Genomic DNA, 18,173 nt, shown 5'->3' on the forward strand with positions numbered 1-18,173 from the left:
GTGTGGAGATTTCTTAAAAAACTGGAAATAGAACTGCCATATGACCCAGCAATCCCACTTCTGGGCATACACACTGAGGAAACCAGATCTGAAAGAGACACGTGCACCCCAATGTTCATCGCAGCACTGTTTATAATAGCCAGGACATGGAAGCAACCTAGATGCCCATCAGCAGATGATGGATAAGGAAGCTGTGGTACATATACACCATGGAATATTACTCAGCCATTACAGATGAGATGGATGAAACTGGAGCCCTTATACAGAGTGAAGTAAGCCAGAAAGATAAAGAACATTACAGCATACTAACACATATATATGGAATTTAGAAAGATGGTAACGATAACCCTATATGCAAAACGGAAAAAGAGACACAGAAATACAGAACAGACTTTTGAACTCTGTGGGAGAATGTGAGGGTGGGATATTTCAAAAGAACAGCATGTATACTATTTATGGTGAAACAGATCACCAGCCCAGGTGGGATGCATGAGACAAGTGCTCGGGCCTGATGCACTGGGAAGACCCAGAGGAATCGGGTGGAGAGGGAGGTGGGAGGGGGGATCGGGATGGGGAATACGTGTAAATCTATGGCTGATTCATATCAATGTATGACAAAAATAAATAAATAAATAAAAATTAAAAAAAAAAATAAAAGGATTTATACATGTAAAAAAAAAAAAAAAACCCAAACACATCAGCAATCATATTAAACATATACACAGTAATCATTCAAATTTATAATAAACTTATTGAAATGGGTTTTAAAAATTCAGCTTTAAATTCCTTTCTTTACCCTTGGTTTAGGGGAGAATTAAAACTTAATAGAACTGGTCAAGATTAAAAATTTATCAATATAAATTTGTTTTCTGGATAAGAAATTAAAATGAGGAAATTTAATTAAAAAAATTTCCATTGTTAATGCATAGAATATAGTGTTGGGTATAATTTCAAATTTGGGAAAAGCTGTTCCTCAAATTCAATGAAACAAACATTGTTTAAAGTGAGTTTCTTCAACCATCTTCTAGAAATGTGTTTCCAAAAGCATGTTGGTCATCCTTCCTTACTGCTAGGGTTTTTCACTTTTCCATTTCCCAGTCTTCTGGTGATTAAATTTTTTGGTATTTTCACCCTTCATGCTCACCTCCCTATTATTTTCAATGCTCATTTTCTTCTTCCTATTTTTCTCTTAACATCATGTTTCAAAATGTGATATTTTGAAATTAAATTTCAATATAATTTCAATGAAATTAAAATTTCCATACAATAAACAGTCAAGTTGTGAATAAGAGAAACTTGAAAAACCTCTTTAGAACATCTATTCTATTTTGATTGCTTTGGTTGAAATGGGGAATAAGTAGGATTATTTTCCTAACACTTCAGACATGCAAAGCCAGACTCTGTTGGGACAGGAAGAACTGATATTCAATAGATTTGAAGTAGTTCTGGACAATAGCAAACATTCCTTGCATCCAGGAATAAGAATAGGAAGGATAATTGGAGAACAAAAATAAGTAAGAAAATAGTGAAGGTCTATTGGGAAGAGTATCCCATCTCTCTGAATATGGTCTGAGTTGAGAGTGATAATAAATGATAAGCTTGTGTAATTGGTTGTAGAAGCCCTATATGGAGATCCACATCCTAAACCCTAGAACCCATCAATGCTAATCTTATTTGAAAAAAGAAAGCTCTTGAAGATGTGATTAAGAACATTTAGATGGAAGAATTCTTCTGGATTATTTGAGTGAGTACTAAATGCATCATCCTGCATGTTCATATAAGGAAGAGGCACTAGGAGATTACCTACAGAGAGAAAAAGGTGATGTGATTACAGGAGCAGAGATTAGAGTGATGAGGCCACAAGCCAAAGAATGCTGGCAGTCAGCAGAAACTAAAGGAGTCTGGGGATGGTTTCTTCCCTTGACCCTCCAGAAGAAGCGTGGTCCTGGTAACACCTTGATTTGGGATTCTATAATTTTGGCCTCTAGAACTATCAGGGAATACCTTACTGTTGTTTCAAGCTACCAAGTTTGTGGGGGTTTCTTGTAGCAGTGACAGAAAACTAATAGAGTCAAGCATGTTTGAAGGGAGAAGATCCAAGTGTAGGGGAGGCTCATTCTCCATTTTCTGGACAGAAGCCAATAAGAATGGAGACCATAGGGAGGAAATGGTCACCTAGGCTGTCTATGGATGTAGCCTGACAGATCATCTCACTGCTCTGCCACTGCAGAGGGACAGTAAAAGGTTTCTGAGCTACTGAGGGTAGCATGTGAGAGGGTAAAAAGCAGGAAGGCCAGGGCTCTCCAAATGGAGGAAATAGGCTGCAAGTGTCAGACATTTTTCTCTCTTTTAAGCGGCAGGAGGAAACAAACTAGCGATATTTTTTTTCCTTCTCTATACAAATTTAAAAGGAGGTTTCTCTTAAAATACTGTGTTGCCATAATGACACCTGGTTTCACCTGAAGCTAACTACTCTCAAACCTTGAGTTAACCAATACATTTTTCTTATGGAAATGTTTGCCTTAAGCTATGTTAATGTACTATGCATTTACCCCAGACTCTGTCTTCAAGTCAGTTCCACCAAATGGCTCAGAACCTACTTGACAAACCAGTATGTTATACTCAGATATTGTTCCCCTAATCTATGTAAATGAAACTATTTTTATGGTAATCTGCCCTTCTAAAAGATTCAAGTCAATCGTTTTATGGCTCGGGATAAATCATCTGGTGCCAAGATTATCCCAAAATGCATCTTATGGATGAGGGGCCTGGTGCCATTCTGAGTTTTAAGACATGCCTTTCTTTTCATTAGCAGACTGCTAGTAACTATATAACATCCAGCTGAAGACTAGCAGGGGGGCACTCTTTCTGCCCCCTTCTGATGCTGATGTCAGAAGCTTTCTCTGTCTCCTTCATACTTTAATAAAACTTTATTACACAAAAGCCCTGAGCGATCCAGCCTCGTCTCTGGCCCTGGATTGAATTCATCTCCTCCGGAGGCCAAGAATCCCGGCGTCTTATCATTCAGCAACAACCTTTCACATGCAGTCATGACAGGTCCTAGAAATCCCCAAGTGTCCCATGGCCCCATGTGTACAAGCATAACTGAAGGATCAGTTTCTCTGAGAAGTGGAAGTTTTCCCAACAGCACTTACTGAAGAGACCATCCTTTCCCCCATTTGTGTCATAGATTGCCTGTGCCGTCACAGATGAGCTGACCATAAGTGTGAGTTTACCTTGGGGCCCTCTATTCAGAGGCCATCGATCTGTGTTATCTATTTTTGTGTCACTTTAGCTTCGCAGTATCATTTGAAGTCAAGAAACATGATACTTCCTGCTTTGTTCTTTTTCTCATCACTTTTTGTCTTTCATATGTGTTAATTTTAGCTTGAAGCACATTATTATTGGTATTTTCTGTCTATCTCTCATATTACATGAAGACCCCCTTTAAGGGCAGGGGATGTTTCTTGTGTACTGTCCTATCTTTAAGACTCTTGACCCAAATAAATTCTAAATAAATAAACATATATGAATGTTGCCTACATGAATGAATGGAATGCAGGTGAATTTATGGATGTCTTGCAATGACTTATACCCTATAAATCTTCTCCCACTGAAGCATCTTTGCCTTTTGCCTCATATTAAGGAGAATTCTCTCAAATTCCACTGCTGGGTATATCATATGTGATAGATCCTTTTATATCCTTTTGTATCTTCAGATACAAAAGATCTCTTGTTTTTAAGTTAGCTAAGAATTTTTTCTTTTAGCAGTGAATAAAAGGTAAAATTTATCAAACGCATTTCTGCATTTCATTGGATGGTCATAGAATTCTAATCTGTTAAAATGATGAATTATAGAATTGTTAAAGAAAAAATTCCATTCTTTGCTTACACTCTAATCAAGATGTATCATCTTTTAATATGTATTTGGCTTCAGTTTGTATCTTTTTTTTTGAGTGAGAATGTTCCTTTGTTTTTCTTGAGTTTTCCTTGTATCCATGCATGACACAATAAATTTTAACTAGAGATTATTAAGTGTAAGTTTCTTCTTCACACCTTGCGGTATAGGGACTCCACTGTGGATAATTTTGGACATGGGATTTGGCTGTGCTTCCTGGGGGGTTTTGTCATTAACTCTTTAGACAGTCTGGGGAGGGTGGTTGGGTAGCAAAAGGTAACCAATGAATAATAAATTACACACATTTACTACCTTTGGCAAAGAGGAACATTCTCCATATATAGATCAGGTAATAAACAATTGTCGATGAATTGTAAGGCAAGAAATCTTTTGTGGCAAAGCATATTTGAAATATTTATTTTCTGTTAAATTCTTATTTGATTTAGACTACTGTTTCAAATTACATTCTAAATTATAAGAAAAATAATAGGTAAGATTTATGGACATTTGAATGGAATATATTGTTATTTCATACATTCACAGATTGATACGGATATATGACATGTGATGGGGATAATGTTTGGTAACTATAACAAAGGTAATCAGTGCAACGAAATCTTTTGTCTCCACCAGAAATATAAACTGCTCTATTTTGTGTGACTGAAAAGGGGCAGAACTTCTGCAGATGTTACGAGCTACGGGCAGCAGCATCATGAACAGCAGCTCACCCGGCGTTGCAGCCGTGCCGCTCTGCTACGAGCACCTGAACGGATCCTGTGTGAAAACCCCCTACTCGCCAGGTCCCCGCCTCATCCTCTACACGGTGTTCATCTTTGGAACTGTGCTGGCTGTATTTGGAAATCTCCTGGTAATGATTTCCATTCTCCACTTCAAGCAGCTACATTCTCCAACCAATTTCTTGATCGCCTCCCTGGCCTGTGCAGACTTCTTGGTGGGAGTGACTGTGATGCCCTTCAGCACAGTGAGGTCCGTGGAGAGCTGCTGGTACTTTGGGAAGAGTTACTGTCAACTCCACTCTTGTTTTGAAGGCTCATTCTGTTACGCTTCCATCTACCACTTGTGCTTTATCTCTCTGGACAGGTACATTGCCGTCTCTGACCCCCTGGTCTATCCAGCCAGGGTCACTGTGTCTGTTTCTGGCTTGTGTATTGCCTTCTCCTGGTTCTTTCCCATTATTTACACTTTTTCCCTTCTTGGCACAGGAGCAAATGCAGCTGGCCTGGAGGATCTAGTAAGTGCTCTCACCTGTGTGGGAGGCTGTCAAATTGCAGTCAATCAGAGTTGGGTATTGGTGAATTTCCTTTTATTTTTCATCCCCACCCTTGTGATGGTAGTTCTGTACTCCAAGATTTTCCTCATTGCTAAACACCAGGCTAGACAAATTGAGAGTCTGAGCAATGAGACTGGGCGATGCTCAGACAGCTACCAAGGCAGAGTGGCCAAGAGGGAGAGAAAGGCTGCAAGAACGCTGGGCGTCGCAGTGCTGGCGTTTCTGGTCTCCTGGCTGCCTTACTTCCTAGATTCCATCACTGACGCCTTCCTAGGTTTCATCACTCCCACGTATGTTTGTGAAATACTGGTTTGGATTGCTTATTATAACTCAGCTATGAACCCCTTGATTTATGCTTTCTTTTATCCTTGGTTTCGAAAAGCCATCAAACTCATTGTCACTGGCAAAGTCTTGAGAGAGAATTCCTCAACAGTAAATTTATTTTCTCCGTAAGTCTACATTTTAGATTGAGAAATTGATAGTAGATTCACAGTGAACACATGCTGGGTAGAAAATTTAGTCATATGTGTCTAAGTTCTTCTAATGTAAAATAAATTATGCTTCAAATTTGACCCAAACACTTAAATTCAGTTTCATCATCCTTTGGTATACAGCATAAAACCGTGTATGTAATGGAAACAGCATGACCTTGGAGCCAGAAACATGGCAACTTAACACCAATCTTGGGCTGCTTCCACTCTCTGAACATCACTGTATGTCTCTAGTTAATAACCTCTCCTTTGTAGCATTCTTGAGAAAATTTAAAAGAATATATAAAGAAAGTGAAAGTCGTTCGGTCGTGTCTGACTCTTTGCCATCCCAAACTCTACAGGTCAAAATACTGAAGTGGATAGCCTATCCCTTCTCCAGTGGGTCTTCCCTACCCAGGAATCGAACCAGGGTCTCCTGAATTGCAGATTCTTTACCAACTGAGCTATCAGAGAAGCCAAAAAGAATGTATAAAAAAAAAAAACCTATGTCTTTATTATTCTAAATCCCCCCTTTATTGCTTTATAATAGTTCAGTCCTTGGTTACTACTTCTCTTTGTATTTTTGTGGTTGTAATACTTTTCCTTTAAAATGTACATGTGGCTGGGGCGTACTCAGAGACATCCTGGTTCAGGGAGGGCAAAGTAGTGACTCCGCACTGTCAGGGGCTCAGATTTGTGGTCCAGAAATACGATCTCAGATCTCAGAGTCAGTAAAATCAACCAGAGAGAAAGAGTGACTATAACACCCATTTAATTATTTACTATGGGAAAGGTTATTGGTGTCATTAACAGTATTTGATTATTCAGTAAGCTTCTTTATACTGATTAAGTCTACTCCTACAATTTCATTTTGGGTCAGAAATTTTACCAGTTAACATATGTTTAGAACATGGGTTTTAAGACTGTCACTCATGACTGTACTTTATCTTAAATTAATTTTTGTTCACTTTTGCATTGTACCAAAATATTATTTTTTAAACATTTATTTTATTAAAGTATAGTGATTAGATGTACCAAAATTATTTATAAGGGCTTTCAACGATTCACATGAAATGTCCAAATTAAAAAACACCCAAAAGAAAAGAAAAGTGAAATGAAGGTGATAAATGATGATAGAGAGGCTGGTAAACACGTTTTGTGTGACCCACAGATTTGAAACTGAATTAATTTAAGCAGTTCACATTGGATAAGTTAAGCTATTCACTTTGTATAACATTCACCAGCTTTTCAGACATGAAAACTTGTTCTTGGTCCTAAGATTGGAGGGTCCCATACACTGAGTGAGTTAATTGCTTGATTCTCTTCTAACATTTGGTTTGTTGTAATCAGATATCAAAATTTAAAAATCAGAGAATCATATCTTTGGGGCAAGAGTGAATGCATATCAAAATATTCTTGTTATTTTTTTTTAATTTCTTGATTGGTATAAATCAGAAATATATTAGCACATCATTTCTATTATTAAACAAATGCTTTAAGCTGGTAAGCCTTTCCTGAAACAGTGAATTTTTTCTGAATATACTATGCTTGAGTGAAACTCCCTCATCTTCATTTTATGATTAAAGATGATACAGATAATTTAAAGGCACCCTAGACTGCTTAGTATTAGTTTATACACAACTCTTCCGACACTGAAAATCATCAGTATATTTTGATTTAATGCTTTCAATTTAGTAACTTTCTGTAATCCTGTGCCACAAGCTATAGAGAAATCATACTGACCATTTTAAAAATAGAAAAAGCTACAAAGTGCTTACAAAATCTGCTGAATATCTTAAAGCTTATAGATTCACATAAGCACTTGTAACATATAGTTTAATACTTTTATACTTGTCTTTCTGTTTTTTAAGTCACTTTTCACATATATTTAACAAATGACTTAACTTTACTCCTTTCTTTCCCAGATCAACATATCATTCTATTTTGGTAAATATTTCATAACTTTCTTTCTAAAAACACAAGCTTCTGCTCATTTATGTGCATGAGTATATAAAAGAAATAATTCTTTATGCATCATAGTGCTTATTGTGATATCCAAATTACAGACACTTCACACTTATTTTGTGGTTATTGGGATATACTTCTGGAAAGAGCATCCCTCTCTGTCAGACATTTGGAGGTGAAATCAGAGACAGAAAACTTCGCACACCAAGAAAATCAAGCTGGTCACAGTTTCTTGTCCATTCAATTGTTAGTCTGCTGTGATAAATGTACAAAATAACAAAACTGAAGGTGACTTTGAGATGATCTATTCTGAACCATCCCTTTAAAATAATTAATTAAGTAATTTTAAATTTTTCTTGGCTGCACCGCATGGCTCACAGAAATCTCAGTTAGCCCATCAGGTTTTGAACCCACGCCATGGAAATGAAAACATTGAATCCTAACCACTGGACCACCAGGGAACTCCCCATATTTAATTTTTTTTAATAGAGAAGCTCATAATTTAATATTTTTCATAATGAACTATAAATTGAACATATTTAAACTATACAATTTGATAAGCTTTGACATTTGTAGACACCTATAAAATCACCACCAAGATCAAGACTGAACATACATATCTCCTCAAATTCCTTCATGTCCTTTGCCATGTCCTTCCTGCTCCCCCCTACACACTCAGCCCTCCTCCATCCCCAGGCAGCCGCTGATCCGCTTTATGTCACGCTATGCTAGTTTGTACTTCTAGCATTTTATATAAATACAGCTATACCTTATATATACTCATTTTTGTCTGAATTATTTCACTCTGCATAGTAATTTGGAGAATAATCCATGTCAAAGCATGAATCAGTATTTTAGTCTTTTTTCTTTGTGATATTGGGGTAGCATTTCACTGTGTGAATTGAGCACAATTTGTTTACTCATCGCACCTGTTGACTGAAGTTTGGTTTGAACCATCCCTTTCTAGATGCAGGTCACAACTTAAGTGACTTGAGCAAGATAGCCAGAGTCTCGTGAATTCACAGAAGGGGGCTTGGCCCCCCTCCAGCAGGTGTCTGGATGGATTGGGCCTTGCTGGGAAGCCAACAAATCTTTCATCCCCTCTTCGCCCTAGTCTTGGCACAAGGTCTCCTTTCTAAGAATTGCCTCATCCCTACTTCCCTAGATTTGTCTTGCCTGGTTCTGATGATCCATGACCATCTATTTCTTGCTCTATTTTATACTAATGCAAGTTTTATTTACAAATTTGTTATATAATCATGTGTAATATGACTTATAATTTAATATAATAAAACATTTGTTATATTGTGAAAGGTGAAAATGTTAGTCACTCAGTTGTGTCTGACTCTTTGCGACCCCAAGGACTGTAACCCACCAGGCTCCTCTGCCCATGCAATTCTCCAGGCAAGAATACAGGAGTGGGTAGCCATTTCCATTTCCAGGGGATATTCCTGACCCAAGGATTGAACCTGGGTCTCCTGCATTGAAGGTAGATTCCTTACCATCTGAACCACCATATTGTATATTATAGTATATAGAAATGTATACTATCTGTAATTATCCATTATATATTACCTCTTATTTGAGGCAAAAGGAGAAGAGGGTGACAGAAGATGAGATGGTTGAATGGTATCACCAATTCATTGGACATGAACTTGGGCAAACTCTGGGAAATAATGAGGGATAGAGAAGTCTGGTGTGCTGCAGTCCCTGGGGTCATGAAGAGGCGGGCATGACTTGGCAATTGAACAACAATTCCAAAAAGTTAAAACAATTTTTTATAGGATTTCAATTACAGTTTTAATTTTCACAAGAATTATATTTCCAAAAATAAATTATCTTGCAACTTCAAAAGCATAACTCCATTGTCTTCTTGGACCTAGTGTACTGATGAGAAGCTTGGTCCCAGTATGGTATTCATTCCAGGCCTCTGTTCCTAGGAATTTTTAGGAACTTCTCTTTATATTTGTTTATATTTAGTGCCTGTATTTTTTGTTTTATTTTTTCTGTTTGTAGTTGGTAAGCATTTGCATTTGGAGTTTAGATTCTTTAGCCCAGAGAAAACTTTTTCTAGAATCATTTTTATTATTTTCTTGTGCTCATTCTTTGACTGTTTTTTTCTGGGATTAAGAATTTCTCCCAGGTCCTGTGGAAAGAATATTTCTCTTACCTTTCTTACAAACTTCACTGTGTTTAATGTGGGTTGTATTTTCTGTCCCTAGGGTTTTCCATCTGTTTGACCCTATCTCATTTTTATCTTTCAGAGATACTCTTTAGGGTATCTTACTGGGATTTCAGAAGTAAGTAAATTATAGGCTCACTTATCTTGATAGGGCTAGTCTTTAGATGTTATGTACCAATTCAACCATTCCATTGTGAAAATGATGAAATGCTTAAATGCTGGTTGGTAAATATCTGTTGACCTGAGCCTCCTACACCTCTCAAGCCTTGACATGATCCAACAATGAAAGATCAATCAAAAGCAAAGGTGGGCATCTCCACAGATTAACTACCTCTCAAAAGAGCATCCTTTCTGACCAGTCCTTGCTCATGTCTTAGCAGATTGATCTTTTCATGTTTTGAAATCTCAGCCCTAAATACTGACCCAGAAATCAAGTGGTCACTTTTTGAAGAGCACTTCATCAACAGTACATTTACTTTTGATCATGAAAACTTAAATAAGGGAAAATTAAGAATGTACTCAGAAGTACTGAGTGATTGTTTAAATAATTATTATTTACTTTCTAAGAAATAAATGAGATTTCTGAAAATGTATAATGGGATGATGAGAAGAAGTTTCAAATTATTCAGGAAAAGCATGAAGGAACAGAACTGTAGTCATTAGCTTCATCCTTCCTTCTAGTCTGATTAGGAAGTCTGGCCCATCGAATATGTCACTAGATTTGGGACAGTCTGAACTTGGTGCATCACAAACATAAAAAAACTTTACTATTTATCTCCTAGAGCAGGCAAATCTACTCTATTGATTCTCCCTTCTCCACCTTTTAAGAAAGGTGGAAAGGTATTACTACTTTCCATTCAATTTCCAAAGTTTATGAAGTCATGATAAGGTCTAATTCACAGTAAAACTTTAAAATCACATCCTGTTAAGTCATCTTATCTTTCCTACCCCAGTCAGTGCCATCCAGGCCTAGGCCTCTTCCTTTCACTCCCAGTGTCTACTTGGAGCCCCAACCAACCTCCAGGATGGAAGAAGAACAAAGAGAATACTAATAAAGACAAGAAAGCTGTTCTCAGGCCTTGTAGCGTCATGGTCTTGATGACCAATGTCTTCATTGTGACAGAAGCCCAACTGTAGGCTCAGTGATGAGGTATACATGTGGCTTCTTTCGGGGAAGTCCACCCACTGTTCAGTTCCCTAACATGGGGTGAACCCCTCCAGCTGACCTCTCTTGACTTCTCCTTAGAATCTCTCCAGGCAGACTTTTCTTCTGGGGTCCTTTGTTCAGGAAACTACTCCAGTGAAGAAGGTACTGGCCAGATGATTCAAGCTGGGCTACCTCTTTAAATCTGCTTCTTCAATTGTTTGCTGACCTGCTTTATGTTTGTAAAAGTAGTCCGTGCATGCTAAGTCGCCTCAGTCGTGTCCGACTCTTTTCGACCCTGTAGACTGTAGCCCACCAGTCTCGTCTGTCTGTGGGATTCTCCAGGCAAGAATATTGGAGTGGGTTGCCAGGCCCTCCTCCAAGGGTTCTTCTGCGCCCAGGGATTGAACCTGCGTCTCTTACATCTCCTGCATTGGCAGGTGGGTTCTTTACCACTAACACCACCTGGAAAGCCATGTTAAGCAGAGAAAAGTAGAAATGGAGAGAGATGCCTGGGAGGAGAAATGGGCCAGTGGGGAGAGAAGACCATACTGTCAATGATTCAGGTGCCAAAGATGCATCAGTTTCATGAGGTCTGGAGACCAGGGGGAGGCCAGTCTGATTTGGCCCTTCCTCAGGCCTCCCACTTCAGGGTGAGTCAGGCACATCCCACAGGACTTGAGGAGGAGGCTGGAAAGGCCAAACCAGCACTGATCTCAAGGACGAGGCAGCTGGGGTGGGATGCGTCCTGCAGGGATGCCTGCGGCCCCCAGATATGTGATGCAGGAGTGGGATGCTGTTAGAAGCTCATACACAGAGGTCATGGCCACTGAATGAAGGTTCCAAGGAACCAAACTGGGCACAGAATGATTGTGCTCTTTTTCTTCTTCTCTTCTGTCTATGGGGTAGAGCAGAAAAGGAGGGCGAGGTAAGGAATAATTGATCAGACATGCCATTCCCTAAAATCCAGAGTTTTAAACTGAGGCTTGGCTAGTCTGGGTTCAGCGAGAATGCAGATACTTGATTTGAAAGAGATCATGGGTTTAAATTAGTGTAGATCAAAATGGAAATTTTTAACACGCAGAGTGACTGGACAGCTCTGGGGTCTGCCTGAGATCTAGTGAAGGGATAAAGAAGGAAGATATGTTACCCACACTGGGCTGTGATGGGAGAAATTTAATTTTGTACAGTTTCTCACCCCCAAAGTGGTCCATAAGCAGTTATACACATTTCTTTTTTTTTTTCCCATTTATTTTTATTAGTTGGAGGCTAATTACTTTACAATATTGTAGTGGTCTTTTTTGCCATACATTGACATGAATCAGCCATGGATTTACATGTATTTCCCATCCCAATCCCCCCTCCCACCTCCCTCTCCACCCCATCCCTCTGGGGATTCCCAGTGCACCAGCCCCGAGCACTTGTCTCATGCATCCAACCTGGGCTGGTGATCTATTTCAAGTTATACACATTTCTAAGAAATACTTGTTAAATACAAATGGACTGTATGGTGAATCAAGGTAAGAACTGATTCAGTAAGGCACCAACTTGAAGAACTGCTTAGACTGTAAATTAGATATATTGATCAAAGTGGCCAATGCCTAGGGCTGTTTATTTATAGTCTAACACTCTGACCCTGCTTTGTGTTTGGTTACCTCTTGACTCTAATCTGAAGAGACAAGAGTACAAAATATGTCTCTCCCCTTCTTATTAGCAAGTTTCTGACTTTGGGCACTGGAAAGACCACAGAGCATCGTTAATGCATCTTTCTCCCACTTTCATCATAACTGAGGAATATCTCACATTCTTAGCCATTGGGGAATTTGTTTATTAGACAGACTTTAATTTGAGGAATGTCTTAGAGAAGTTCAAAGCCTATAAACAAAGGTCTAATGTAGATATGAGACTGAAAACTGTAGATGATGCAAGACAACTGAAGTTTGACTCCAAATCCTGCCTAGTGTTAGTCTATAATCCCCTGAGAAACTTGACTGCTGCCTAATCTTGATCTTTATCTGATGCAAATGCATTTACCTAAAATGGTCTTAGGAAGAGCCTCCAATTCACATTTCATCTCAACATGACACAAGTTCTCTTTAGAGGCTAACTCCAAAGATGAAAGTGTAAAAGAACCTAGATTCCTTTAATATACTTCAGAGTTGTAGCAAAAAAAAAAAAAAAGTGGAAAAATGCAGGACAGTTCTTTCCTTTTCAGGTTGCTTTTCCTATGCAGCTGGTTTCTTGGACTCCTTCTTCCCTGGGAGCATGTTAAGTTTATTCCTCCTCATTGTTACTTCACTGAGTGTAATGTTTGAAATTGACCAGTGTTGCCCTGGTTTGTCTGAGGGGCATAATAAAAGGCTTACCTGCTGAAAACACCACCTTGGCTATTAAAAATACTAATGTTAGGAAACTGGTTCCAAGAAATTTGAGCTTCAGAAATTAAAAATTGATAAAAATTAGGGGAACCAAGAGATAATTACCCAATTTTAACTTGCCAAATAATGATAAGCAGCAATAATAGCTGTGGGAACAATGTTCATGCCCTTTCCCGTAATTTTATAAAAGTGATTTAATACCAAAAATCAGGAAGAACATAATCTAAGAAGAAACAACAGTCTTGTAAATTGAATAAACTTTCCATTATGAGACACGTGTCTCACTGTTCTTTTTTTTTTCTCATTTTTTCCTTCTGACCAATGAAAAGTTTGCCATAGTTCAGCACTGATTCCCAGAGTGGCATTTCAACATAACTGAATTAAGATTAAAAGACAGTATTACAAAGAGTAAATACTGAGGTATAACTTTACACACATGTTTCCTTCTATGTAGGTGCTCTGTAACTTTTAGGAACCTGGTCTTCACCTGAGGACTCTGCTCTTTGGTGGCAGAGAGAATGAAGGAGCATCCTCTGTATTCCTCGTGGTGGTGGAGCATTCACCCTCCATCCTCCCCAGTCCCCCCAAGGTCATTACACTCTACCAGTCTTGCCTCTCTCCAATACCGTCAACACATCCTTCTTTCTATTTTTGCTCCTTAATTTTAATACCCAGCACTCTGTCATTCTCTCTAGTTCTACTCTCAGTATTTACCATACTTAAAACATAAACACTTGCTGTATTAAGTTCTATGCCATGTGCTTTAAAAATGCTTACCTCAATAGTCATCACAGTAAGCCTCCAATGGAACTAGCATTATTATCCCCATTTCACAGCTGAGAATACTGAGGCCTCGGAGGTTACAAAGTTAGGGAGAGTCTGGAGACAGTCCTGGGCAGACTGAGTGAACTCTGTGTTCTGTCCACACGCTGAAGCTGCCTCCATAAAATTCTTTCCTTTCAGGATATCACTGCCACCTCACCTCAGTTGTAGCCTAGGACTTATAATCTACAAGCTACAATCTTTTATCTGAAACCCTTGGGACTTCTGGAAATTGGAATTTTTTTTTTTAATTGAAAAAGGCACTTCCGTTAAATATTTTGAATGTACTGGTGAAGTATGTGAAGCATTTTTCATCAACACTGTTATCTCTGCAGCAAAGCATGAACCTTCAGACAGGCTGGTCAGAAATAAAAACTAGAAATAACTTCATGTCAGTGTTTGTCACTGAATTAATCAGACACTAACTTCCAGTATTCTTGCTTTTGGAATTTCAGGATGTGGACTTTTACCAACACCCGAAATCTCTCCAATTTGGGTATCTGATCCCTGCCGCCTGCCTTTCAGTCTCACTGGCTCTAGAAAGCCAGCTACAAATCACTGTTTACCTCTCACTTGCTCTCACTTTTCTTTCATCACTTGCTTCCTCACCCACCTTAAATATCAGTAACCATCATTCTAATCATTCCTTAGAAGTTGAAGTTGGAAGAAAAGATTCTGCATATGTTTTATTTTGTTAATGATTATCTATCAACTATCAAGTACTTTACCATACTATGTTATTGGTTACTATATAGTAACTCAGCTCCAGCTATAACTTAAGTCCTTTTCCCACCTTATCTAATTCATACAGCTCTATATGGAGGTAATACTATTCCCATATGAGGGGCGAAAAATCTGCAGCTGGAAGAGGTTATGGAAGTTGTCCAAGGTCACAAAGCCAGGATTTGTCCTTAGTGCTTTCTGATTCAAACCTCTGTGCAAGGATTCTCTAGAGACTCTGCCTTCCTGTATTAGGAGATGAGATCTCCCCCATCTTATACCCAACACATCTACTATCACTGTTTATCGCTTTTCAAGAAATGACATAAAGAGCAGAAATGAAACACAAATAGAAGTTAGAAGAATGACTCTTGGTAGCATCCACAGCTTCTGAATACAGCTTCTGATTAATGTTAAAGAGGAAGAGTTGGAGCATCTTAAAGTACTTCTACCAAAAAAAAAATGTTTTAAGCACTTTAACAACACTGAGATATATTATAACTCCTAAAATATTTACATCACTTTAAAATATGGTCTCTTAACTCTTCCCATGCAGCTACTATTTAATTTCATTCGGTAAGAAGATAATATATCAGAGATACATACTGAAAAGACAGTCACCTACAATGAAAGAAATAAACACATAAACCTAACCCAAATGCATAGATAAGAATAGAGAAGTGTATGGTAATATCAATTTTCATATATTTATTTCATCACAATTATTGAACCTATAGAGATAAATTATAAATTAGATCCCCCGTATACACACACTGTCCATTATACATAAAGTTAGACCTTGTACAAGCATATAGAGGTATATATAAAATATATATGGGGGGCATATTGCATATGCTGTTTATAATCTGGTTCACAGTTTTCTGGTTTTGTTTTGAGTCAAAAAATAGATTGTGGTTGCCTTTTTATGTGAACTGATACAGAACTTCTCAGAGCTTTTTCTCGGCTTTGTAACATTCTGCTGCATAGGTGGACCATATTTACTTAATTTACCCCATAATGATCTACATTCTTCTCCAGTTAGTAATTGAGAGGTATACAATGAATATCCTTATCATGTTCGTTTACTTGCCTGACTCTTTTCTTATGATTACTTGCCAGAAACAGAATTATAGAGTCAAGTGGCATAGATAATTTGAAATTTTACATAAATATCTTAACCCTTCTCAGAAAGAAAATCCTAAATTTTTTTTCCCTTAAATGTATATAAGCATAATCAGCTCTCATGAGAGTGCTCATTTCCCACTCTCTAATTATTAAAAGATATTATTGAGTCATTTAAAGTTTGCCATTTTGCAATCTGAAACTCTATTATATTTTTTAGCATTATTTGATTATTTGCACACTTGACCTTTTAATGTATTTATTAGCCACATTTCTGTAAAATTGCATATTTATTTGTTTAGTGGGATGTTTGTCTTTATCTGTCTGTTTTGTAAAAGGCTTTTACATTTTTTTTTAACTTCCCAGACCAGAAATTGACCCCCTATATTGGAAGCATGGAGTTTTAACCATGGTTAAAACATGGTTTCTCTGGACCACCAGAGAAATCCAAGCTTTTACATTTTCAAGTTACTAACACTTTTTTCATCACGTGTGCCACCAATAGCTTCTAAGTTTGTCTTTTTTTCTTTGTCATGGCTCTATATTTTTTTTAAGTTTAAAAAATGTAGTCCATATTTTCTATTCTGATTCCACCAATTCAAACTATAAAAACTATGCTATCTTCTAGCCTCTTAACATCAGGCAGAAAACAGTTTTGGTTTTGTGAACTACATGACGCAAAATGCTTAAGACTTTTTCAAGAAATTTTATACCACATCAACATTTCTAAGTTATCCATTTTTCCTAATAACCTAAATGACAGTGTCATTTTTAACACGGGCAATGTATAAACTCAAAAGAGTTTATAGGAAATAAATGACAGGAAATCGCCCTCTGTCAACACTGGAAGTTAAAACTAAAAACCTTACGGAATAAGAAAACTATGACATAAAATGATAACTACTATTACAGTAATTTCACAATTTGTTCATAGTTTTTCCCACAGTTACAAAGCATCCTCCTAAATGCAAAATATGAGCATCGCACGGAGTCTGAGATGGCAGATGTGTGGGGCAGAGGCCTTCAGGACGTCCAGAAATACCAGAATTCGAGAAGAACGCTGCTCACAATGAAAGCAAACCGAGTCCAAAGAAAGACAAGGAATGCGTGGCACCAACAGGGAACATGAAACAAGGAAACTTCTGAAGGCGAAGAAAAGGTAAGCTTGTTAGAAAAGGCGTGGCAGGTAATCAAGGCCTGAAGAGAGAATAATTAACTCACAGAACAGAGTAGGTGCTCAGATTCTAGGAAACTGGAAAATATGACCGCTGTGTCAACCATGAGTTAAGAAATATGTTTCTATCAGATGCTCAAGGAAGTTCACATCATCAAGAAGGTAAAGTATAAAGGTGATGCTACTGAAACTGAGGTTCCATCTCTCTTCCCCAGTTTAATACACCACTTTCAAGCACTGCATTTCATGCCATAGTTATTGGCAAACTCCCAATATATCACCAAATTAATTTCAAAATTTTCAAATTATTGATATGAAATTTATGATTATTTAGATATTAATTTTTATGTTTGGTGAACTCTTCTTTAATATTGGCCAATTTGATAAGTTATATTGCAAAAAAGAAAAGCAATAGCACAGTGAAAGTCATCATAGAGAAGTTTTTGACAAGTTGGAAGTGAGTGAAAGTCTTTGTAAGGAAAGGAGGAAAAGAAATCAAGAAAAAGAGATTTTCAGGTTACAAAGGGAAGAGTCAATGGAATAAAAAGAAAACAGAAGGAGGAACATGTCTGCTATATCCCACCTTTCACCTCTGGCTTGCAGGCATTCATTACTCACTCACCTTCAGTGTTAGCAACATCATTCTACTCAGGCCTTAGAAGTGAAGTTATAAACTGGAAGGAAAGATCCTGTACTTGTTTTATTATTTTTGCTAATGGTTATTATATTTCTAACTGTAATATGCTATACTAACCTGTACTATTCTATATTATTGGGGTACAGAATGAGCTGTACTGTAGATAACACATAGGGATTTAACATTTATGAGTCAAATAAATATTTTGGAGAAGCAACAGGAAGTGAGCATCCCAGCAAGACTGAAACATATTGACTTTTCCAATTAAACTGGAAAAGCAATCTGCTTTCTCTTCAGTAACAGTCTTATTTGATTTTTAAAAATTCATTTCATTTGGAAAATGTAAAGATATCTTCATCAACCCAATGGC

The 18,173-nt window shown here is 37.6% G+C and overlaps 1 protein-coding gene across 1 annotated transcript; it reads left to right on the forward strand.

Annotated features, from left to right (window-relative positions):
• The first annotated feature begins 4,610 nt into the window (after nt 1-4,610).
• Nucleotides 4,611-17,121, forward strand: LOC122433829 (trace amine-associated receptor 7a-like). The gene is made up of 3 exons (XM_043456786.1): nt 4,611-5,479; nt 5,572-5,638; nt 16,927-17,121. Exons 1-3 carry the CDS (start codon nt 4,611-4,613, stop codon nt 17,119-17,121), a joined length of 1,131 nt encoding a protein of 376 aa, XP_043312721.1.
• The last annotated feature ends 1,052 nt before the right edge of the window (nt 17,122-18,173 follow it).

The sequence above is a fragment of the Cervus canadensis genome, chromosome 33, assembly GCF_019320065.1.
Source record: "Cervus canadensis isolate Bull #8, Minnesota chromosome 33, ASM1932006v1, whole genome shotgun sequence".
NCBI classification, from domain to species: Eukaryota; Metazoa; Chordata; class Mammalia; order Artiodactyla; family Cervidae; genus Cervus; species Cervus canadensis.

Excerpts from the sequence above, each read along its gene's own strand:
- LOC122433829 (XM_043456786.1), top strand. The coding sequence starts at position 4,611 with ATGAACAGCAGCTCACCCGGCGTTGCAGCCGTGCCGCTCTGCTACGAG. Across the intron at positions 5,480-5,571 it reads CTAGGTTTCATCACTCCCAC|CCATCAAACTCATTGTCACT; the intron begins GTATGTTTGTGA and ends GGTTTCGAAAAG. Across the intron at positions 5,639-16,926 it reads ACAGTAAATTTATTTTCTCC|TTTTTCCCACAGTTACAAAG; the intron begins GTAAGTCTACAT and ends ATTTGTTCATAG.